This window comes from Asparagus officinalis, chromosome 5 (genome assembly GCF_001876935.1).
Source record: "Asparagus officinalis chromosome 5, Aspof.V1, whole genome shotgun sequence".
NCBI lineage: Eukaryota > Viridiplantae > Streptophyta > Magnoliopsida > Asparagales > Asparagaceae > Asparagus > Asparagus officinalis.
Genome location: NC_033798.1, coordinates 2,818,772 through 2,835,447, shown reverse-complemented (window position 1 = coordinate 2,835,447; position 16,676 = coordinate 2,818,772). Strand labels below are relative to the sequence as shown.

The 16,676-nt window shown below is 36.8% G+C and overlaps 1 protein-coding gene across 2 annotated transcripts; it reads left to right on the top strand.

The window, feature by feature from the left end:
* LOC109840492 (protein FAM91A1) lies at positions 448-13,192 on the top strand. 2 transcript variants are annotated; one of them, XM_020409163.1, is made up of 10 exons: positions 448-781; positions 2,460-2,577; positions 2,746-2,842; positions 3,904-4,010; positions 5,930-6,052; positions 6,669-6,822; positions 7,217-7,277; positions 7,368-7,720; positions 8,936-10,550; positions 12,741-13,192. In XM_020409163.1, the coding sequence occupies exons 1-10, from the start codon at positions 654-656 to the stop codon at positions 12,985-12,987; spliced, it is 3,003 nt and encodes a 1,000-aa protein (XP_020264752.1). In that variant the 5' UTR covers positions 448-653; the 3' UTR covers positions 12,988-13,192. The 2 variants fall into 2 exon arrangements, with proteins under 2 accessions (XP_020264752.1, XP_020264753.1); XM_020409164.1 differs by lacking the exon at positions 448-781 and having other exon boundaries at positions 2,458-2,563.

Below are 16,676 nucleotides of genomic sequence, written 5' to 3'. Positions count from 1 at the left end.
GAAAAAAAATCTTGAATAAAATAAGAACAATTTTAATGAATGGGGGAGCTGATAGTAATTTTAATGATACTCAGGGACTAACATAGGTATACGTAGGGTTGGTATTTACTCCTCCATACAAATGGCAGAACTTAAGATTCACTATTCATGCTACGGTAAATACTATTGTAGTATTATTACTGTAGCAAACATGAAACGAGATGCTGCATTATTTTCTTAAAAATATTACTGTAACACACATAAAAAAACTCTAACATTTTTGGAAAAACTGTAACAGACGTGGAATGATGTAGCATTCTAAAAAAATTCAAAACTATTACTGTAGCATTTAAAAATCAAGATTATTCTACGTAGAAAAATATGACAAACTGTATGTCGTGCTTTGTATGGTGTTCACACCCGTGATTAATTAATTAGGGATCTCTCCCAGACCCGACCGTTCATTAAACGCTGGAACCAGAACGGAGCCGGTCTGAACCAAACCCGCAAGAGTTCTTCAAGTCCCCGCCTCTTTTCCCATCAACGATCTCAGATTCCTCAGATCCCGATCTATTTCAATCAACCTCAGACTCAACGATCTGCTAGGGTTTCATCAAGCTAATTCCGTCATTATCTGGACCCGAATGCGGTGATTGTAGAAGAAATCCTCGAAGATGCAGCGGATTCCTACGACGATCGAGGAGCAGCTGATCTTGAAGTCGATCAAAGAGGAATGCCCTTGGGATAATCTCCCCAAGCGCCTCCAATCCACGCTCTCCAACAAGGACGAGTGGCATCGGAGGTAAATTTCCCGAAAAAGATCCTGCTTTGCAAATCACGCAGAAATTTATTTTTTTTCTTCATGAAATTCAGTAAAAGTTGCTCATTTGATGCCTCAAGGAAAAAATTTGATCCGTGAAAGTGCAGTGAGTAGCAAATCTACTTGAAAATGGGATCAACTTTACCTGTTGCGCTTGGGTTTATTCAGATTCAATTGTGATTACATATGAATAAGCTTATTTTCGATCCAGTTCGTAAATTGGCGACAAAGAAGTGAAAGAAGAGAACTAATAAGGAATTTCTTCAGCAAAATCCTTTGTTGAATTTAGGACGCAGCTATTTAGTCTTTCTTGGACTGTTAAATTTGGTGTTTCAAATATGATTATGTTTTTCAGTTAGAGCAATTTTCTTTCTATTCTCTTAAGAAGTTAAAAATGTTCCATTGTTATAACCTTTAGTGTTATGTCTTCAAACATATATATGTTTTCCTCTACCCACATGCTTATCAACGACATCTGCATAATCATTGAAATGGCCCTAGAAATGCTCTACAAGTGTATTATGATTGTAAATACAGGTATGATGAAGCCGACTTTACAACTTATCCTTTAAGTAGATTATCACTTGCCTATACATGTACTATGACCAAAGCATACCGTGAGCGTGAAGCCAATAATACTGGCCCCATCACATACACATGATGTAGATTTTTCTACCCATTAGGTAGCCTCATAAAATTTATTGAATCCATCGCCTTATCAGTATTTACTCGGCTTGGAAATTGACACCAGCTCAGAGGCTTGATAGTAAGTTGACAATTGGTCGTAATATTTGGTCAATATTTCCATCTGATCTCATACTCCACATCTGATGGTGTTTGATGGAGACGGCCTGAGTTTATTTATGATATGTATCTCGTGGCAGCTTGGACCAGCCGCCAGCCGCCACTACTCACATATCTTTCTTAGTTAGATGTGCAAAGAATCGCTATTGCATGTATTGGTGTTTTCATTCAGGGATGCTGTTCATATCATGGTTCAAAGTAACTGAATATATTCAAGCATATAAAGTAACTGAATATATTCAAGCATATCATGTGATTCCAGATTATTGAGCAGCAACATGCTTGCATCAGCTATTAAATACCATTCAGATTTCAAAACTATATTTATAGCATATTTTATGCACTCAATTTCATGCGTTCTCTTTTTTTTTATCTGGTAACACATTCATGTCATATAAGTTTTGCATGTGCTCTATAAGCCCATTGTACCTTTAATTTTGGTTGCTTGTAGTTGAGGCTTGGCACTTCAATAAGTGGTACACATAATTAACTATATAATTGAATCTTAAGAATTCAATAGGCGGCTTGTATTGACATTAACCTTTATCTTGTATTTCCTGCGGTTGCTATTAGTTGAGCTGCGGGTACTTCTTACCCTCTATTTTTGTCCCTTTAGCGGGCCTAGTATTTCTGATGATTGTGATGTCCTCTTTAGTTCTTCATGTCCATAAGTGCTATGCAGAACTAACTTTGTAATCGAATCTAAAGACTTCAATAAGTGGCTTATAGAATTAACCTTCTATCATTAGTCTCTATTTCTTAATTCTAGAGTATTTCTTTGATCATCCAACATCTTTCCTATGTTCGTGCCCTTTAAAGTTCAGTTACATTATTTTTTTGTGTTATTTGAGTGCAGGGTCATAGATCACTGCATCAGAAAAAGATTACAATGGAATATTTGTTTTGCACGTAAAGTGTGTAAAGAAGGAGAATATTATGAAGATATGATGCGCTATTTGCGTAAGAATCTTGCTGTGCGTATTAGAACCTACCTACTCTTAATTTGCTCATATTACGCTCATCTTCACACTGATATGGTTTTGATTCTTTGTCGTTGTTTGCATGATGAAACTGGTTGAAGTTGCAAACTTTCATGTGTAAATTCTAGTAATGATTTTATGCTTGATGTGACATTTTTACAGCTATTTCCATATCACCTTGCGGAATATGTTTGCCGAGTAATGAGATTATCTCCCTTCAGATATTACTGTGATATGATCTTTGAAGTTATGAAAAATGGTAATTACTCATCCCCTTACGGTCAGGATATATATCTCTGTCACTTCCCTCTAGCTGATTTTTTTTATTGCCTTTCATCTCCCCTTCTCAAGCTCTTTTTGATAACCCTTCTCTTTGTTGTTAAATTTACCTCTCTGGTTTATTGTTTTTGTCGGTATTTATCTCTCTTTTAGGGTTTTTTTTTTTACAATCTTTGTTTGGGACTACTATTTTGGTTTGTGATCATAAATTCAGGTGATAAAAATATATGGATTTTATCTAATGATTTTAATGCATGATATTAGTTTGAGATAATTATTTCCTTTTATTACATGCATAAAGGGTTAAAGTTCTACACCATGACAACAACATCAACAAAACATTTATTCTAGAACTTACATGAATCATTTCATTTCATTCTATTCTAGTGTGGGTCATCTCATCAGTCAGGTAATCATCATCATATCCTTCTTCATTGCTCAGTCCAAGTACATTTTTGCATATCTCTAATACATCTTGATCCATAAGTTGTAATCCTATAGTCTCCTAAGTAATGCTCTTATTGGCCTCACCTGCTACCAGACCATGTATATCTATCTTTACTCATTGTCGTTTCATGTTCATACCAAAAATGTATTTGTTTCTGCTGATTAAGTAATTAATCTTCTTTTTCTTTCTTCTTATTTGGGGAAACTTCTCTTCCATATTGCCCACTCAAACAAATAATTTTTTTTAATGTAATATTATATGAGCAATGGAAACTAGTTCTAAGAAAATCCATTGTTTATTTGGGGATTAGCACTGAGTTTGATTATGTAGTTTTAAATGATCTACCAGTTTTTTGGGTAGTATGTCCTCAAAAGAAATTGATCTCCATTTCAACTTTTTAACTGAACTGATTTGAAGTAGATCAATTTTGTTAAAAACTAACTTTCACTTATTAAGTCTGTTCTTTGTTGTGTTTCCTGTAAAATATTTATCTTTTTTGCATAACATTATTGCTCTTTCTTTGAAGCACTACTTTGTTATCATATTTTAATTTGGTTCTGTTCAATTCTGATGTTGTTGGGAAATCCTTGCAGAGCAACCATATGATAGCATCCCAAATTTTAGTGCTGCCGATGCCTTAAGGCTTACAGGGATTGGACGAAATGAGTTTATTGATATAATGAACAAGTGTAGATCAAAGGTATCCTTCTTCTTGTTATTGCAACATATTTCAGGAGTAACCAGATCATCTTACGACTCATGTTTTTACATTTTTAGCCGTATCTCTCTGTTGAAGCAAGTTTTGTTTTATTCGAGTTAGTTATCACTTCAGTGACTTTGTTGTATGAGTCTCTTAAATGACCCAACCATTACACCAAAACTCCGGAATTGTGGTGAGGATTGAGTGTTATAATTTTATATTCTAGCATGCGCCCTCAGGTTGAGAACGCTTTTAGGGTAGAAACTTGGACTCACACAGTGGTATCAGTTTTTTTTAAAATCCTCTTATTCGTGGCCAGCAAGATTTTAAGGTTTCTCTAATACCATCTTAATTAATCCAACCATTACACCGGAACTTTGAAGTTGTGTGAGGATTGAGGGTTATAATTTTATATTCTAACAGAGTCGGTGTCATTGACACATGTCTACTGATATTTCTCTGCATATTGAGGCAGCGTTAAACATGATTTATGGGCATATACATGCATTTAGATTTTCATAAGGTTGATGTCTGCATATTGTAACTGTTATGAAGATCAAGTTTTAACATCAGATTAAACTCCTTGAGTTAAATCTAGTTACCATGTCATTTGGTTGATTATTTTGTTGTCCTGCGACTTGTTGTTTCAAGTTTACTAGTATAAGAAGTAGGAAGCAAAATATGATTACTGTTGTTGTTTTCAAGTCTACTAGATGTCTTTCTACTTTATGAACGGTAGAAAATGAAATTTATTTCTGAACAAGCTCCAAGCCCTTTAGGTTAAAAGTCACTTAAACTAACTCCATCTTCTTCCTTGACCGTAACTAGAGATTAGAGAATAATCTACAAGGTTTAAGTAGCACGCAGAGGACACTATTGGTTCCTAAGGATCCTCAAGGTGATTGTTATATCATCACTATATGGAATGCTTGTTTGTTATGAAGAAATTTAGCAGTTCCATGTAAAGAAATATTGTTAGCTTTTGTTTTCTCCTTGTTGTGTTAGCTTTTGTTTTCTCCTTGTTGTGTTAGCTTTTGTTTTACTCTGCAGTTGTTTTATTGCTTTAAGTGACTGCTTAAGAGTCTTTCACGTAAACAAAGCTTGCCTAGTTGCCTAGGCAGTTAAGTGCTGCGAGTGGCAGCTGTAGGAGCTGAAGTAGGTTTACACAAGCACTTTCTAGTCTGTAGAGAAAATGTGCTGTGTAGGTTCTTCTAGGTCTAACTGGTAATTCTTGCAGTGTCTCTTTTCCAATCCACCCCATCTTTATTTGGTTTGTATCTTGATGTTTGTTTCCTTGGTCGTATAACACTATTTGGTTTATGTTTCCTTCTCTAATTTCCTTTTATAACACCATGTGTTTTCCACATCAGCCACATATGTGTTTTCTGCAGTCTATCCCCTAAATATTCAATGTGTACATGTGCATCATTCAATGTGTTTTCAACGTGTTATAATATTTTTCTAAAGCATATAGTATGTAGTGACTATACAAGTGATTACTTAACTCCATTTATGGAGTATTGTATAGGAATAAAGGTGATGATTTTTTTATAAAATTTTTTCAAGCTAACTGAAAAAATTACTCATTAATTGTTGTTTGAGTGGTTGCTTTCGGATACAGATCTACATGTGCATCATGCGTGATTCATGCTCCTGTAAAGTTTATAGGGAGAATTTATGTAAATTGACCATTCTTGAAAGTTATAGCATGATATCGTTTTAGTTTTGGCATGTTATTTTAGTTTGATCATCACTGTAGTAATAATGTTCCTGTTGAACTTCCATACCCCCAAATGCTGCTGTACCTTTTCCAACTTCTACACTACATGATTCTATAATTTCAAGTGAATACATTTGAACTTGATATTCTAGTTGAAAATCTTGATACTTCTTACTGTTACTGGTTTGGAAATATCCAGAAAATAATGTGGAAGCTGAACAAGTCAATTGCGAAGGAATTGTTGCCCACACAACCTGCTGACTTTACAATTGAACCATGGTGGGGAGTTTGCCTTGTTAACTTTACATTGGAAGAGTTTAAGGTATGGTTTTCTGTATTTTTCAGTTATCTATACTGTTATCTCAAAGAAGCCCCCATTTTGGTTTGTTTGAGCTTCATTTTGGAATTCCAAAAATACCCTCATATTCTAAACAAGGAAACGAAAAAAATCAACAAAAATGTCTTCAAACTTGGAAAAGTTTCAAAAAAAGAAAAGGAAAAAATAACAAACTGTCCATTCCCTTTGACAATTCGACTAAAGCACTCTTCAAGGTTCTGTGTCAGGAAACAGAATGACTTGATATTCTGAAATTTGAGATTTTCAAATTGTACCCTCTGAAATTTCAGAAATCTGACCAGGAAATTGTACATTCACACGCTTGGCTGAAATTTTTGTTATTGGCTTACCACGTCAAATTGACAATCTAATTGAGTCGCATCTTTTTCTCCATTATCTTTAGTACCTTCCGGAGAAATGTATTTGTGTCCCCACTGACAATTTGTTCAATTGAATGACGAGGCTTTTAAAATGCTTAATTGAAAAGCTTGGGAAAATTTCTGATGTAGTCTGAATTGAAATTTTGGAATTAGGTGCACTTTCATCCTTGTCGTATATCATACTTTATGTAACTGATGCTAAACATCCTCCCTTATTGCAGAAACTGACAGAAGAAGAAATGGCAACGATAGACAAAATTTGCAAGGAAGAAGCAAATGCATTTGTTCTCTTTGATCCTAATGTTGTAAGAGGCCTCCACCGCAGGGGGCTAGTATACTTTGATGTCCCTGTGTACCCTGATGACCGTTTCAAAGGTAAGTCATCAACTTGAACACAATTGTAATTGATTCTTGATATATCTATCACCCGTATCTTTTTACACATTTTGCATTCTCACGTGATGTGAGGTGTGTTGCCAGCTCAACAATCTTTCAATCTCCTTACTGCTTTTAACCTTGATGGTTGTACCTCGACCTCGTTCTTGTGCTTTCGACCTTGAGGGTCAAACTATCATCTTTTATTCCTTCAATTTCGACCTCTAGAGTCGTGAAGACCTGTATCAAAGTTCATTTTTCCAGAGAAATAAATTCATTGTTCTTTGGTTACATTGTTGGAGGAAATATACAATTCTCTGGTATCTTTATGTTTCCATTAGGTTACTCTTCCTTGAGCATGCTGTGTTTGTGTCATTGATATATTCTAATTCAGTTTCCAGGCTTGAAGGGTTTGTCTCCAACAGGGAGCAGTCTTATGAAGATCCTATTGAAGAGTAAGTACCTGGGAGTTTGAACAGAGATTTCTGGATAATACATTAACTAGATTTGCTAGACTTATTTTTGATATTGTGGATCTTTTCCAGGTTATTGTATGCCGTATTTGTTGTCTCAAGTGAAAATTCCACTGTTGCCGAATTGGCTGCAACATTACAGGCAGACCTTTCTCAGCTGCAGGCTGCTGCATCATTTTCTTGCCGATTGGGCTGGGCTGTGAAGCTTATTGATCCAGAATCTATTCTCCAGGATTCTGCCATTCCTGGATCTCCTAGTAGTATACTCAGTGATGATGAAGATGTGTCCAATGCTAGTACCAGCTCTTCTCAACAAGTTCATAGTAAAAAGAAAGACGATAGACTACAATCTGGGATTGCTCATGTTGCTTTTGTGGTGGATGCTAACATAACATCCTATCTGATGATGGGTTCCCTTTCTCCCGGTTCGATTGTTTTCTCTAGAGAACTTCTATTTTATTTTTCTCCTATCTTAAAAAAATTGTTCCCTAAAGTTCCATCTTCTTGTATTGTGCAGTATCTACTGTACTTGTAAACAGTTAACTGGCTAATTTGTAAACTATACCTGTAACAAGTGGCAGGAAAACAAAGACATGATCCATCTTCCCTGTAGTTATGTGAGGCAACTTAGCCTTGGATTTCATGTTGGATATAGAAAACATGAAGTGAAAAGTTCCCGGGCATTTCACATATAAGAGAGGATTTTGCTATTGGAACAATTACACTTTGGCTTGTAGGTTATTTTGAACTATGTTAGTACCATCACCACCATCACCGTCACCATTATCACCGCTACCCCCTATTGTTATATGCCTATGAAAGATATTTGACACAAAAGAGTGATTTCTAGGATGGTGATTCTCACTTTAATTAGTTATATTTAGCAAGGTTTTGATTTGAACTAGAAAATTGTTTATAATAAGATGATAAATGCTTTAGAATGCATTAGTAGTCCAATAATAAGGTTATGGGGAGTACAAATGTGAATATATTCCCAAAACACAGATCTAGACTTCTTAAATCTGGAAAGCTCTTAAATTTTAATCGCTGTGGGCCTCATTAACCAAGCTTGGAGTTCATCAAACACTATGCTATTCAGATAACTTTTTGAGATATTAAAACTTGGTTTTTCTTTCTCAAAACTACATGCTGACAAACTGACACTTAAACTGCTTTGCGAATGTTTAAAACCATGTACAACTATTTTTCTATCTGTTGTAAACCTGATGCAAGTCTCCTGTTGGTACCAAATTCCTACCCTAGGTGGCTTTATACAAGTAAGTAATCTCTGATAGAATCTGGGTGAGGCAGTAGGTTTACCTGTATTCTTCTCATGCAATTTAAGTTCATGCTATAGAGCAGGGCTTCCAAGATCCTCTTGGCCTTGGAAAAGTCCAACTGAAGGGCAGGTGATATTATTTTAAGGAATCACTCTTCATAAGAGAACTACTATGTGTTTGCCTTGATATCTGATAATAATAGGTGGGTTGTGTGATTAGTACTACTCAACCTTCTATGATAAAGCTTTTGAATTCATGATCAAGCTTTGGTATCTCTAATTTGTATGAATCTCTTACAGGTTTAAAATCACATGCTGTAACGCTATCTCCAATAGTCTAATTTGCGTGAATTTCTTACAGGTTTAAAAGCACATGCTGTAACACTATATGAAGCAGGAAAACTTGGTGATTCAAGTATTGCAGAACTTTGCAAGGATCTGAGTACGCTAGAAGGGAAGAAATTTGAGGGTGAATTACAAGAATTTGCAAACCATGCATATAGTCTTCGATGTATCTTAGAGTGCTTGCAGTCGGGCGGGGTTGCTACTAATGAAATAGTTGATAAAGTTAGTGATCAAATTGAAAGACAAGGTTCATTAGATGGTGTTACTTCCCTTGTAGCTGGTACCAGTATATCTGAGGAATTCAGTGGTTCAGAAGAAAGTAAAGCACAGGCTTCCTTCAATGATGAACTCTCTGATAATGTCAATGCTGAACTTCCTGAAATTAATTCATTTCCAGACGAACAAGATGGCGGCACAAGCACAGCTCTTAAGTCATTTTCAACTATTACCGATGAAAATAGTATTCTTGTACGAAATGACGATCTTATTCTTGAGCAAAGTACCACGCCTTTAGATGGTCCAACCGGTGAAAGAGGCATTTTAAAGAAAAGAAGGAAGTATCGTGTAGATATTCTTCGTTGTGAAAGCTTAGCTGCTCTAGCACCAGCCACACTAGAGCGGCTATTCCTCAGGGATTATGATATCATTGTCTCTATGGTTCCCCTTCCTTCTTCATCTGTCATACCGGGCCCAAAAGGTCCCATACATTTCGGTCCACCTTCCTATTCGTCAATGACGCCATGGATGAAGCTAGTTTTATATATGGCAACTGGTAACGGACCGCTATCAGTTGTTTTAATGAAAGGACAGTGTTTGCGGTTGCTTCCTGCACCCTTAATGGGTTGTGAAAAGGCACTGATATGGTCTTGGGATGGTTCTGTAGTAGGAGGACTAGGAGGCAAGTTTGAAGGGAATTTAGTAAACGGAAGTGTGCTCTTACACTGTTTAAATTCAATTCTCAAGTACTCAGCTGTGCTTGTACAGCCTCTGAGTAGATATGATCTCAATGAATCTGGAGGGATTGCTACCATGGATATTGCATTACCTCTTAAGAATTTTGATGGTTCAGATGCTGATTTAGGAGAAGAGATGGGCCTATGCCTGGAAAAATGCGCAAATTTGGAATCATTACTGAAGGATCTTTCAAGCAGAAATGAATTATCCACAGTAGGTTATATCCGCATTTTAAGGCTCCAGAAAGAAAGGGAGTCTGACCTGTTTCTTCCTGATAATGAGAAGTATGAATGGGTTCCATTAAGTGTAGAATTTGGGATCCCACTCTTCAGTCCAAACTTATGTAAGAGGATTTGTGAAAGAGTTGTTGCATCACAGCTACTTCAGACAGATTTTCTTACTGAGCATCATGATGCTATGCAAAGTCTCAGAAGAAAGTTGCATGAGATCTGCTCTGAATACCAAGCAACAGGTCCTACTGCAAAGCTTTTTTACCAGAGAGAACAGGCAAAAGAGTCACCTCGTCATTTGATTAATTATGCTAGTGGAAGGTGGAGTCCCCTTCTGGACCCATCCACACCAATATCTGGAGGCTCTAATGAACACCAGAGGCTCAAGCTTGCTAATCGGCAGCGATCCCGAACTGAAGTTCTAAGTTTCGATGGAAATATTCTCAGGTACATTTTCTCTTGCTCTTGTTCTTTTTATTCCACATTCTAGTTTTACCAGTACTTTTAGCATGAAACGTCCTATAAATGGTAATGTTTTTAAGTTGTTCATTACCAAATATGAACACTGCAGAATTCATCTTTAATCAGTTATTTGTTGTTTAGGTATCTTTTAATTGGTTGGATATGTTCTGGACTTAGATTTGGTTCATCATTTTAAGTGGTTGATTTTGTTTTTATATTCTATATTGGGTGGGTAGTTGAGAATTAATTAGTTTTCTTCATTTTGTTAGAGTTAATAAAAAAATGATTTGTTAATCTCTTAAAAATGAGAAGGAATGCTTTGTTTAAGATAAAGGAAAATTGATATACTTAAGTTATCAGTTATCTGATTGAGCGTGATTACCTACATCTGTGGTTCCATTCTTATCCTTGTGAGGATGTGATGCCGTATTTTTATATTTGGGAAAATTACCTCCACCCCCCTTGAGTTTGAAAAATGTGTTTTCTCCCTCCAAGAAACTTTTGTCATGCTTCTACCTCCAATGTTACATTAAACGCTGGGCGTTTCTAGGCGTCGGACTTGGCGCCCAACGCTTAGTCGCCTAGGCGGGCGTCTAAGCGGTTTCTTGGCGTTTTTTTTTCTTTCTTCATTTAAGTGGTGGTTGATGAGGTTTTGCTGAAGGTCGGAGGAGGTAGTGAAGGTGTTCATATTTGAAGGTTAATGGAGTTTGGAGGACGTGTAGGCTACGACACATAAAATCACAATCAATGCCTACAGGGTGCAATCCACGTAAGCAAATAATGCTCACCTAAACCCTCGTAATATCTAGGTGGGTAGGCTAAATACCGTCTAGGCGCTAGGCGCTAGTTAGGCGACCTAGGTACCGCCTAGATCTAGGCGTACGCCTAAGCGGACTAGGCGGAGGTTTTTTAAAACAGTGGACTACCTCCCTCGACACAAAAAACTCGTGCATTTTGGAGTTCCTAAAACTACCCTAGTCTTATCCCTCTTTTTTCTCTCATCTCTCACATAAACCCACCATGAACCCATTCCCTCCTAATCTCTGCCTCATTTTCGTCTCCTCTTCGCCTCCCACATCTGCTATCTCCCTCTCGGTCCCATCAGTGTGGGTTAGTAGTGAGGCCCGAAGAGAAACGGAGGTGAAGGGAAGTGTGGACGAGGAGAGGTCGGGCAAGGCGGCAGCAGCAATATAGAAGAGATCAATGCCGAGATGTGCGAGGTGGTGGTTAAGGAAGGAGGAGAAAGAAAAAGAAGGTAAAAGGTAATAAGAAATGAACAAAGATAATTGGAAAATAAATAGATGTAATAAGAATTGAACAAAGGTACTAACAAACAAAAAAAAGTAACAAAGAACTGAGCAAATGTTACTAAAATCAGATAAAGATATCAATAGACAAAGAAAGGCAATAAAAATATAATAAAGATGTATCAATAACTAAATAACATATATTGAAAGAGTCACGAAAAAGTATCACAAAACAAAGGTAATGAAAAAAAAAGATATCAAGAAATAAATAAAAGTATCAAGAATTGACTAAATGTAACAAAAATCACAAAAACTATCATTAATCAATAAAAAGATAACGAGAAATAAACAAAGATAAAAGTAATAAAAATAATAATAAAGGTAACAAAACCCTCTTGTCTTCCTTTCTCATCCACCACCTCTCCTCTACCGATCTCTCCTTCACCACCTTGCCACTTTGCTATGCCTGCCGCCTCGCTGTTGAACTCTCACCAACTTACCGCCACTAACCTTCTTCTCCCTCCTTTCGGGCCTCACCACCACCCCATCCTCACGAAGCCCAGGGGAGGCAGCAGAAGTGGTGAGATGTGGTGGAGGGAGGCGGTGGTTAAGGGTGGAAGGATTCATGGGTTCCTGGGAGAGATGAGAAAATGAAGAGTGGAGAAGACAGAAGACAAGGATAATCTGGGAATTACATGTGGAGGGGGGAAGCATATGGTCCTTGGGCTCCAGTCTTAGGTGGTTATTTCATCAAGCTTCATGAAAAGTTCTATTAAAAAAGTTCTATTAAAACTTGTTCATTTGTTTGGGGGGAAAAACAAGCCAACAAACCAGCAAAAACTACCACCAGCTAGTTTTCACAACTATTTGTCTGTGCCCATTACACCAAATGATAATGCGATTATAACGTGAAGTTGACTGTCAACAGGTCGTATGCACTCACCCCTGTGTATGAAGCTGCAACAAGACCTTTTGAGGATTTACCTTCATCAACTACAACCAAACCTGTCTCAGATGATGCAGATAGCAAAGAAGTAGTCCTGCCAGGGATTAATCTGCTATTTGATGGATCACAGTTGCTTCCATTTGATATAAGTGCTTGCTTGCAGGCTCGTCAACCCATTTTATTGATAGCGGAGGCATCGGCTGCATCTTCAACATTGCAGAGTAAATAAAGCTTTGTGATAAAGACATTTGTTTATTCTATGAGATGGTTAGACTGATACTTGCGGATATTCTTTGCTGTGTGGTTGGCATCATGTTATGCTGGTTTCTTGTTAGCATCTTTGGTAGATCCTGGAAGAATTTTTGTTATGAAAGTTTCCATGATCTATTCTCAAGGATTTGCTAAATACCAAGCAGCTGCAGGATTATTATTGGGAATTATCGTTATTTGCCCAAAGATCTTGCAAAGTTGAAAATTTTCTTTCAACCTTAGTTTAAAACAGTATCAAACATGTGATAATCTGCAGAATATTGTTGGGGAATAATGGATAGTCGGTAGTGGATATATGTATGAGTTGATTGGACTTGTATATGCTGTATATGTCTTTGTCTTCAGATGCATGCAAAAAAGCGTGTGCTTGGCTTGTGCATTATGTTTATTTATTTGAGAGAGAGCAGCAAGTTATCACATGGTCATCATCATCTCCCAAACAATTTTCCATCAGAATTGGTAAATTCCATTCACCTAGACCAAAAGTCGAGAAAGCTCCATAAGAGAATTGAGCAAGTTTACCTAGGAATGGCTGACAAGCTGTTTTCAAGCTTCTTGATTGATTCATCTAAAGAGGCAAACCTTTTGATTGGTCCGAGCTCTTGGTCAAGGCAATGATGAGTCATCATTTGTCACTAATTAAAACCTTTTTGTTTTAGATAGCAGGGGATTTTTTTTAATATGCAATATAAACTCATGCGCGCATAGTTTTCCAATTCAGCTGGAGTCAAGAAGAGTAATCTAAAGCGATAAGTTGGCATATGAAATTGCATTCACATTTGAAGCACTATCTAAGCCTTTGGGAAAAAGAAATGATGGTCCTTGGGATGGTAATAAATTGAAGCTGCTAAGTAGTGTTACTGCTAGATATTTTTTGTTCAAACTTTGGATTTTCTGCTGAGAAATTTGGTGTGTCGTTCATAATTTTCTTCGAGGTTACTTGCCTGGTATTAATAAAAAACATTTTCCTTGTGATATATGTCATAGTTTTCCTTGAACTGTTGCGAAGTCTTTCCATGTGGAAACCATATTTCCCATTTGTATTTTTATAAAGCTGTCTAGCTATGACTTGCTAATAGTAAGGTGAGTAGTGAGATGTGTTGAAGTCAGAAGCAGCATATAGCACTCAAATTTTGGAGGCAGGAGTTCACTGGGAACTGCATAGTGTGGTTGTAAAATCGTCCTACTTTGGAGTAAGTTTGATAACTAGATTATGCTACTATTTGAGGTGTTTTGCTAGCTAATAAGAATTTGCACTTTCAACTTTACCAAAGGATAGTAAGATGGATGTTTCACACTGAAAAATCGTAGAGTTCTGTAAGTTCTAAAACAATATATGGTTGACAGGATATTATCCTATGGGACTTCATACCAACAATCATGGCATTGTCAGAGGGTTTGATAATGTTGATGCATGAGGCTGTGGGAAGCATCACATGCCTGCAATGTTTTTGCCAAACATTCTGAATGGAAGTTTTACCCCACGTGGAAATCGATCCTGGATTATTACCGTTTGTATTTTATCTGAGCCCTGTCAATGTACCAAGCCAAGTACATGCTTGGTCATCATTGGGCTTGGTTTGACAATTGTTCACAGCCTATAGATTGGGCCTGGCCTGGCAAAATGAACTCATGTAAACCAGTCTCCAAACCCTTCCTGATATATGCTTGCACACAGAATATCTACTTGTAATAGGGTTCCAACTGATTGCAAGAGGTTCTACTAATGCTTCTTGTAATATACATGGCTTGTTGAATTGGGAATGACTGTGCAATCATGAATTTTTTGGAGATACTGTGGCATAAAAGTCTTACTGTGATATTGATGCTAAGATTAAAGTTTGCGTCACCTTGGCTAGCAGTACCGCGTGGACATTGGCTTATCTAAATTCTTATTGTTGATTGAAATTTTTCTAATTTCTCACAGCAAGGTAGGTACATGTCACATGATTGTTTGATGGACTTAATTGATTTTAGAGAAAGAAGAGTTACTAGAGGTTATCCTTATGTCTATGTTTTGTGTGAATCTCTGTATGATGTCACCTTAGCCACTGTTACAAGAACTTTTATCCACCGAAGTCTAGCAGTAATATGCATTTGTCTGCACGACCATCCTATAAAAGCTAATCAAATCATAGATTGAACTTAATTCTCTTTGGTTATCAACTGAAATCAATCATAGCTTAAACAGATAAGCTCGGGTGAACTGGCTCCTAACAATCTTCATAGTAAACCTTGTGTTTCCTGGGCTAGAACTTGTTGCTTTGTTATATATGTTAGGGGTCAAATTTTGTATTTCTAAATGTGTCTATTTGAAGGGGCTACAAGGTTTTTTTGCCACCCAAAAACTATGTGTAGTCTTTGCCATCTTGTGATTATCTACTTTGCACATTACCAAAGGTGATGATATGGGATCTTCCACCTTTCTGCATTCTTCATGGCTACCTACATCTTATCACTATTTTCCTGTCAGTTTCCATTGTTTTGACTTAAATAGAACTAAATGTCCATTGTTTTCACGTAAATGGAACTTTCATTTACTACTGTGCAGTTCGTTTAATGTAATAATTTGGAGGTGCTTATAGTTTATAATATGCAAGAAGAAAGAAATATGACAATTGAATGACATTATATAACATTAACTGTTTAGTTTGGTGCCACAAATCTTAAGCCACATAGAATAACTTGAGAGTTCAAGCCCTCCGATGTATGAACCCATTAGTCATAACTTGTTTGCTTTTACGTAACAGGATGCTGATGAAATTGCTTTGAATTTTGAGTGATTAAATGAGAAAAAACGACACACTGCTACGGACATACAGGTCCCAATTATACCACTTCAAATAAGCGATCTGATGTGCTCAGCTTCAGTATGGTTGCTGCTGGCTTAAGGGATCTTTCACTTGAGGACAAATACCTGCAGAATACTTTTAAAAATTGCCTACCCTGACAAAATTCTAATCTGATGTTCTTGCATTATTTTGAATCCTCAACATTATCTTGGAATATAGTTGTCTTTTAACTTAGGTAGCATGCTGTAAGTTAAATCCCGCGGGTTTGCTATGTCAGTCTTTTCATAGAATTTGCAGTTTGTTTCTTCTACTAGGCCTTTGATCTTTTTTTTGCCACTAGAGTGCTTAGATTAGCTGATCATAACGTTGGAGCATCAACTTTGCTTACACAAAACTGCACGGTGCTGTTTGCGATTTTTAACTATCCATGTTTTTCTTCGCATTTTCATGCTTATAAATGAAAATCTGCTACTTTTGTTTGAGACCCTCGACTCTTTTGTTTTTTATGCAATGTTTCGGTTCCTGTTTTGATCATCTTATTTACGTCTCAACATTACAGGTCTGTTTGCTTGGCAGTTGCTCATCATCATCGTGCTGTTAGGTGCGCATATAAAGGAGACATCCGTCGTGAGGCTTGATCAAATTTTCCTTGGTTAAAATGTTAATCTATGTATTCTGTAGGCATTATCTACTCTTTGTGGTATTTCCCCTCCCATAGCCCATTCCGACATGAAATTTCTGACAGAGCTGGATAATACGCAACAAAGAATACTTACTGAGATTTTATGCCTCTGCCGAAACCTAGAAACTGCTGTAGAATTATTCTTTTTATCGATAATCAAGTAGTTTGTAAGCA

Bases quoted from the DNA above. Each gene is read 5' to 3' on its own strand.
- LOC109840492 (XM_020409163.1), top strand. From the start codon at position 654: ATGCAGCGGATTCCTACGACGATCGAGGAGCAGCTGATCTTGAAGTCG. The intron at 2,843-3,903 runs GTAATTACTCAT...AAATCCTTGCAG, and splicing joins CTTTGAAGTTATGAAAAATG to AGCAACCATATGATAGCATC. The intron at 7,721-8,935 runs GTTCGATTGTTT...AATTTCTTACAG, and splicing joins GATGGGTTCCCTTTCTCCCG to GTTTAAAAGCACATGCTGTA.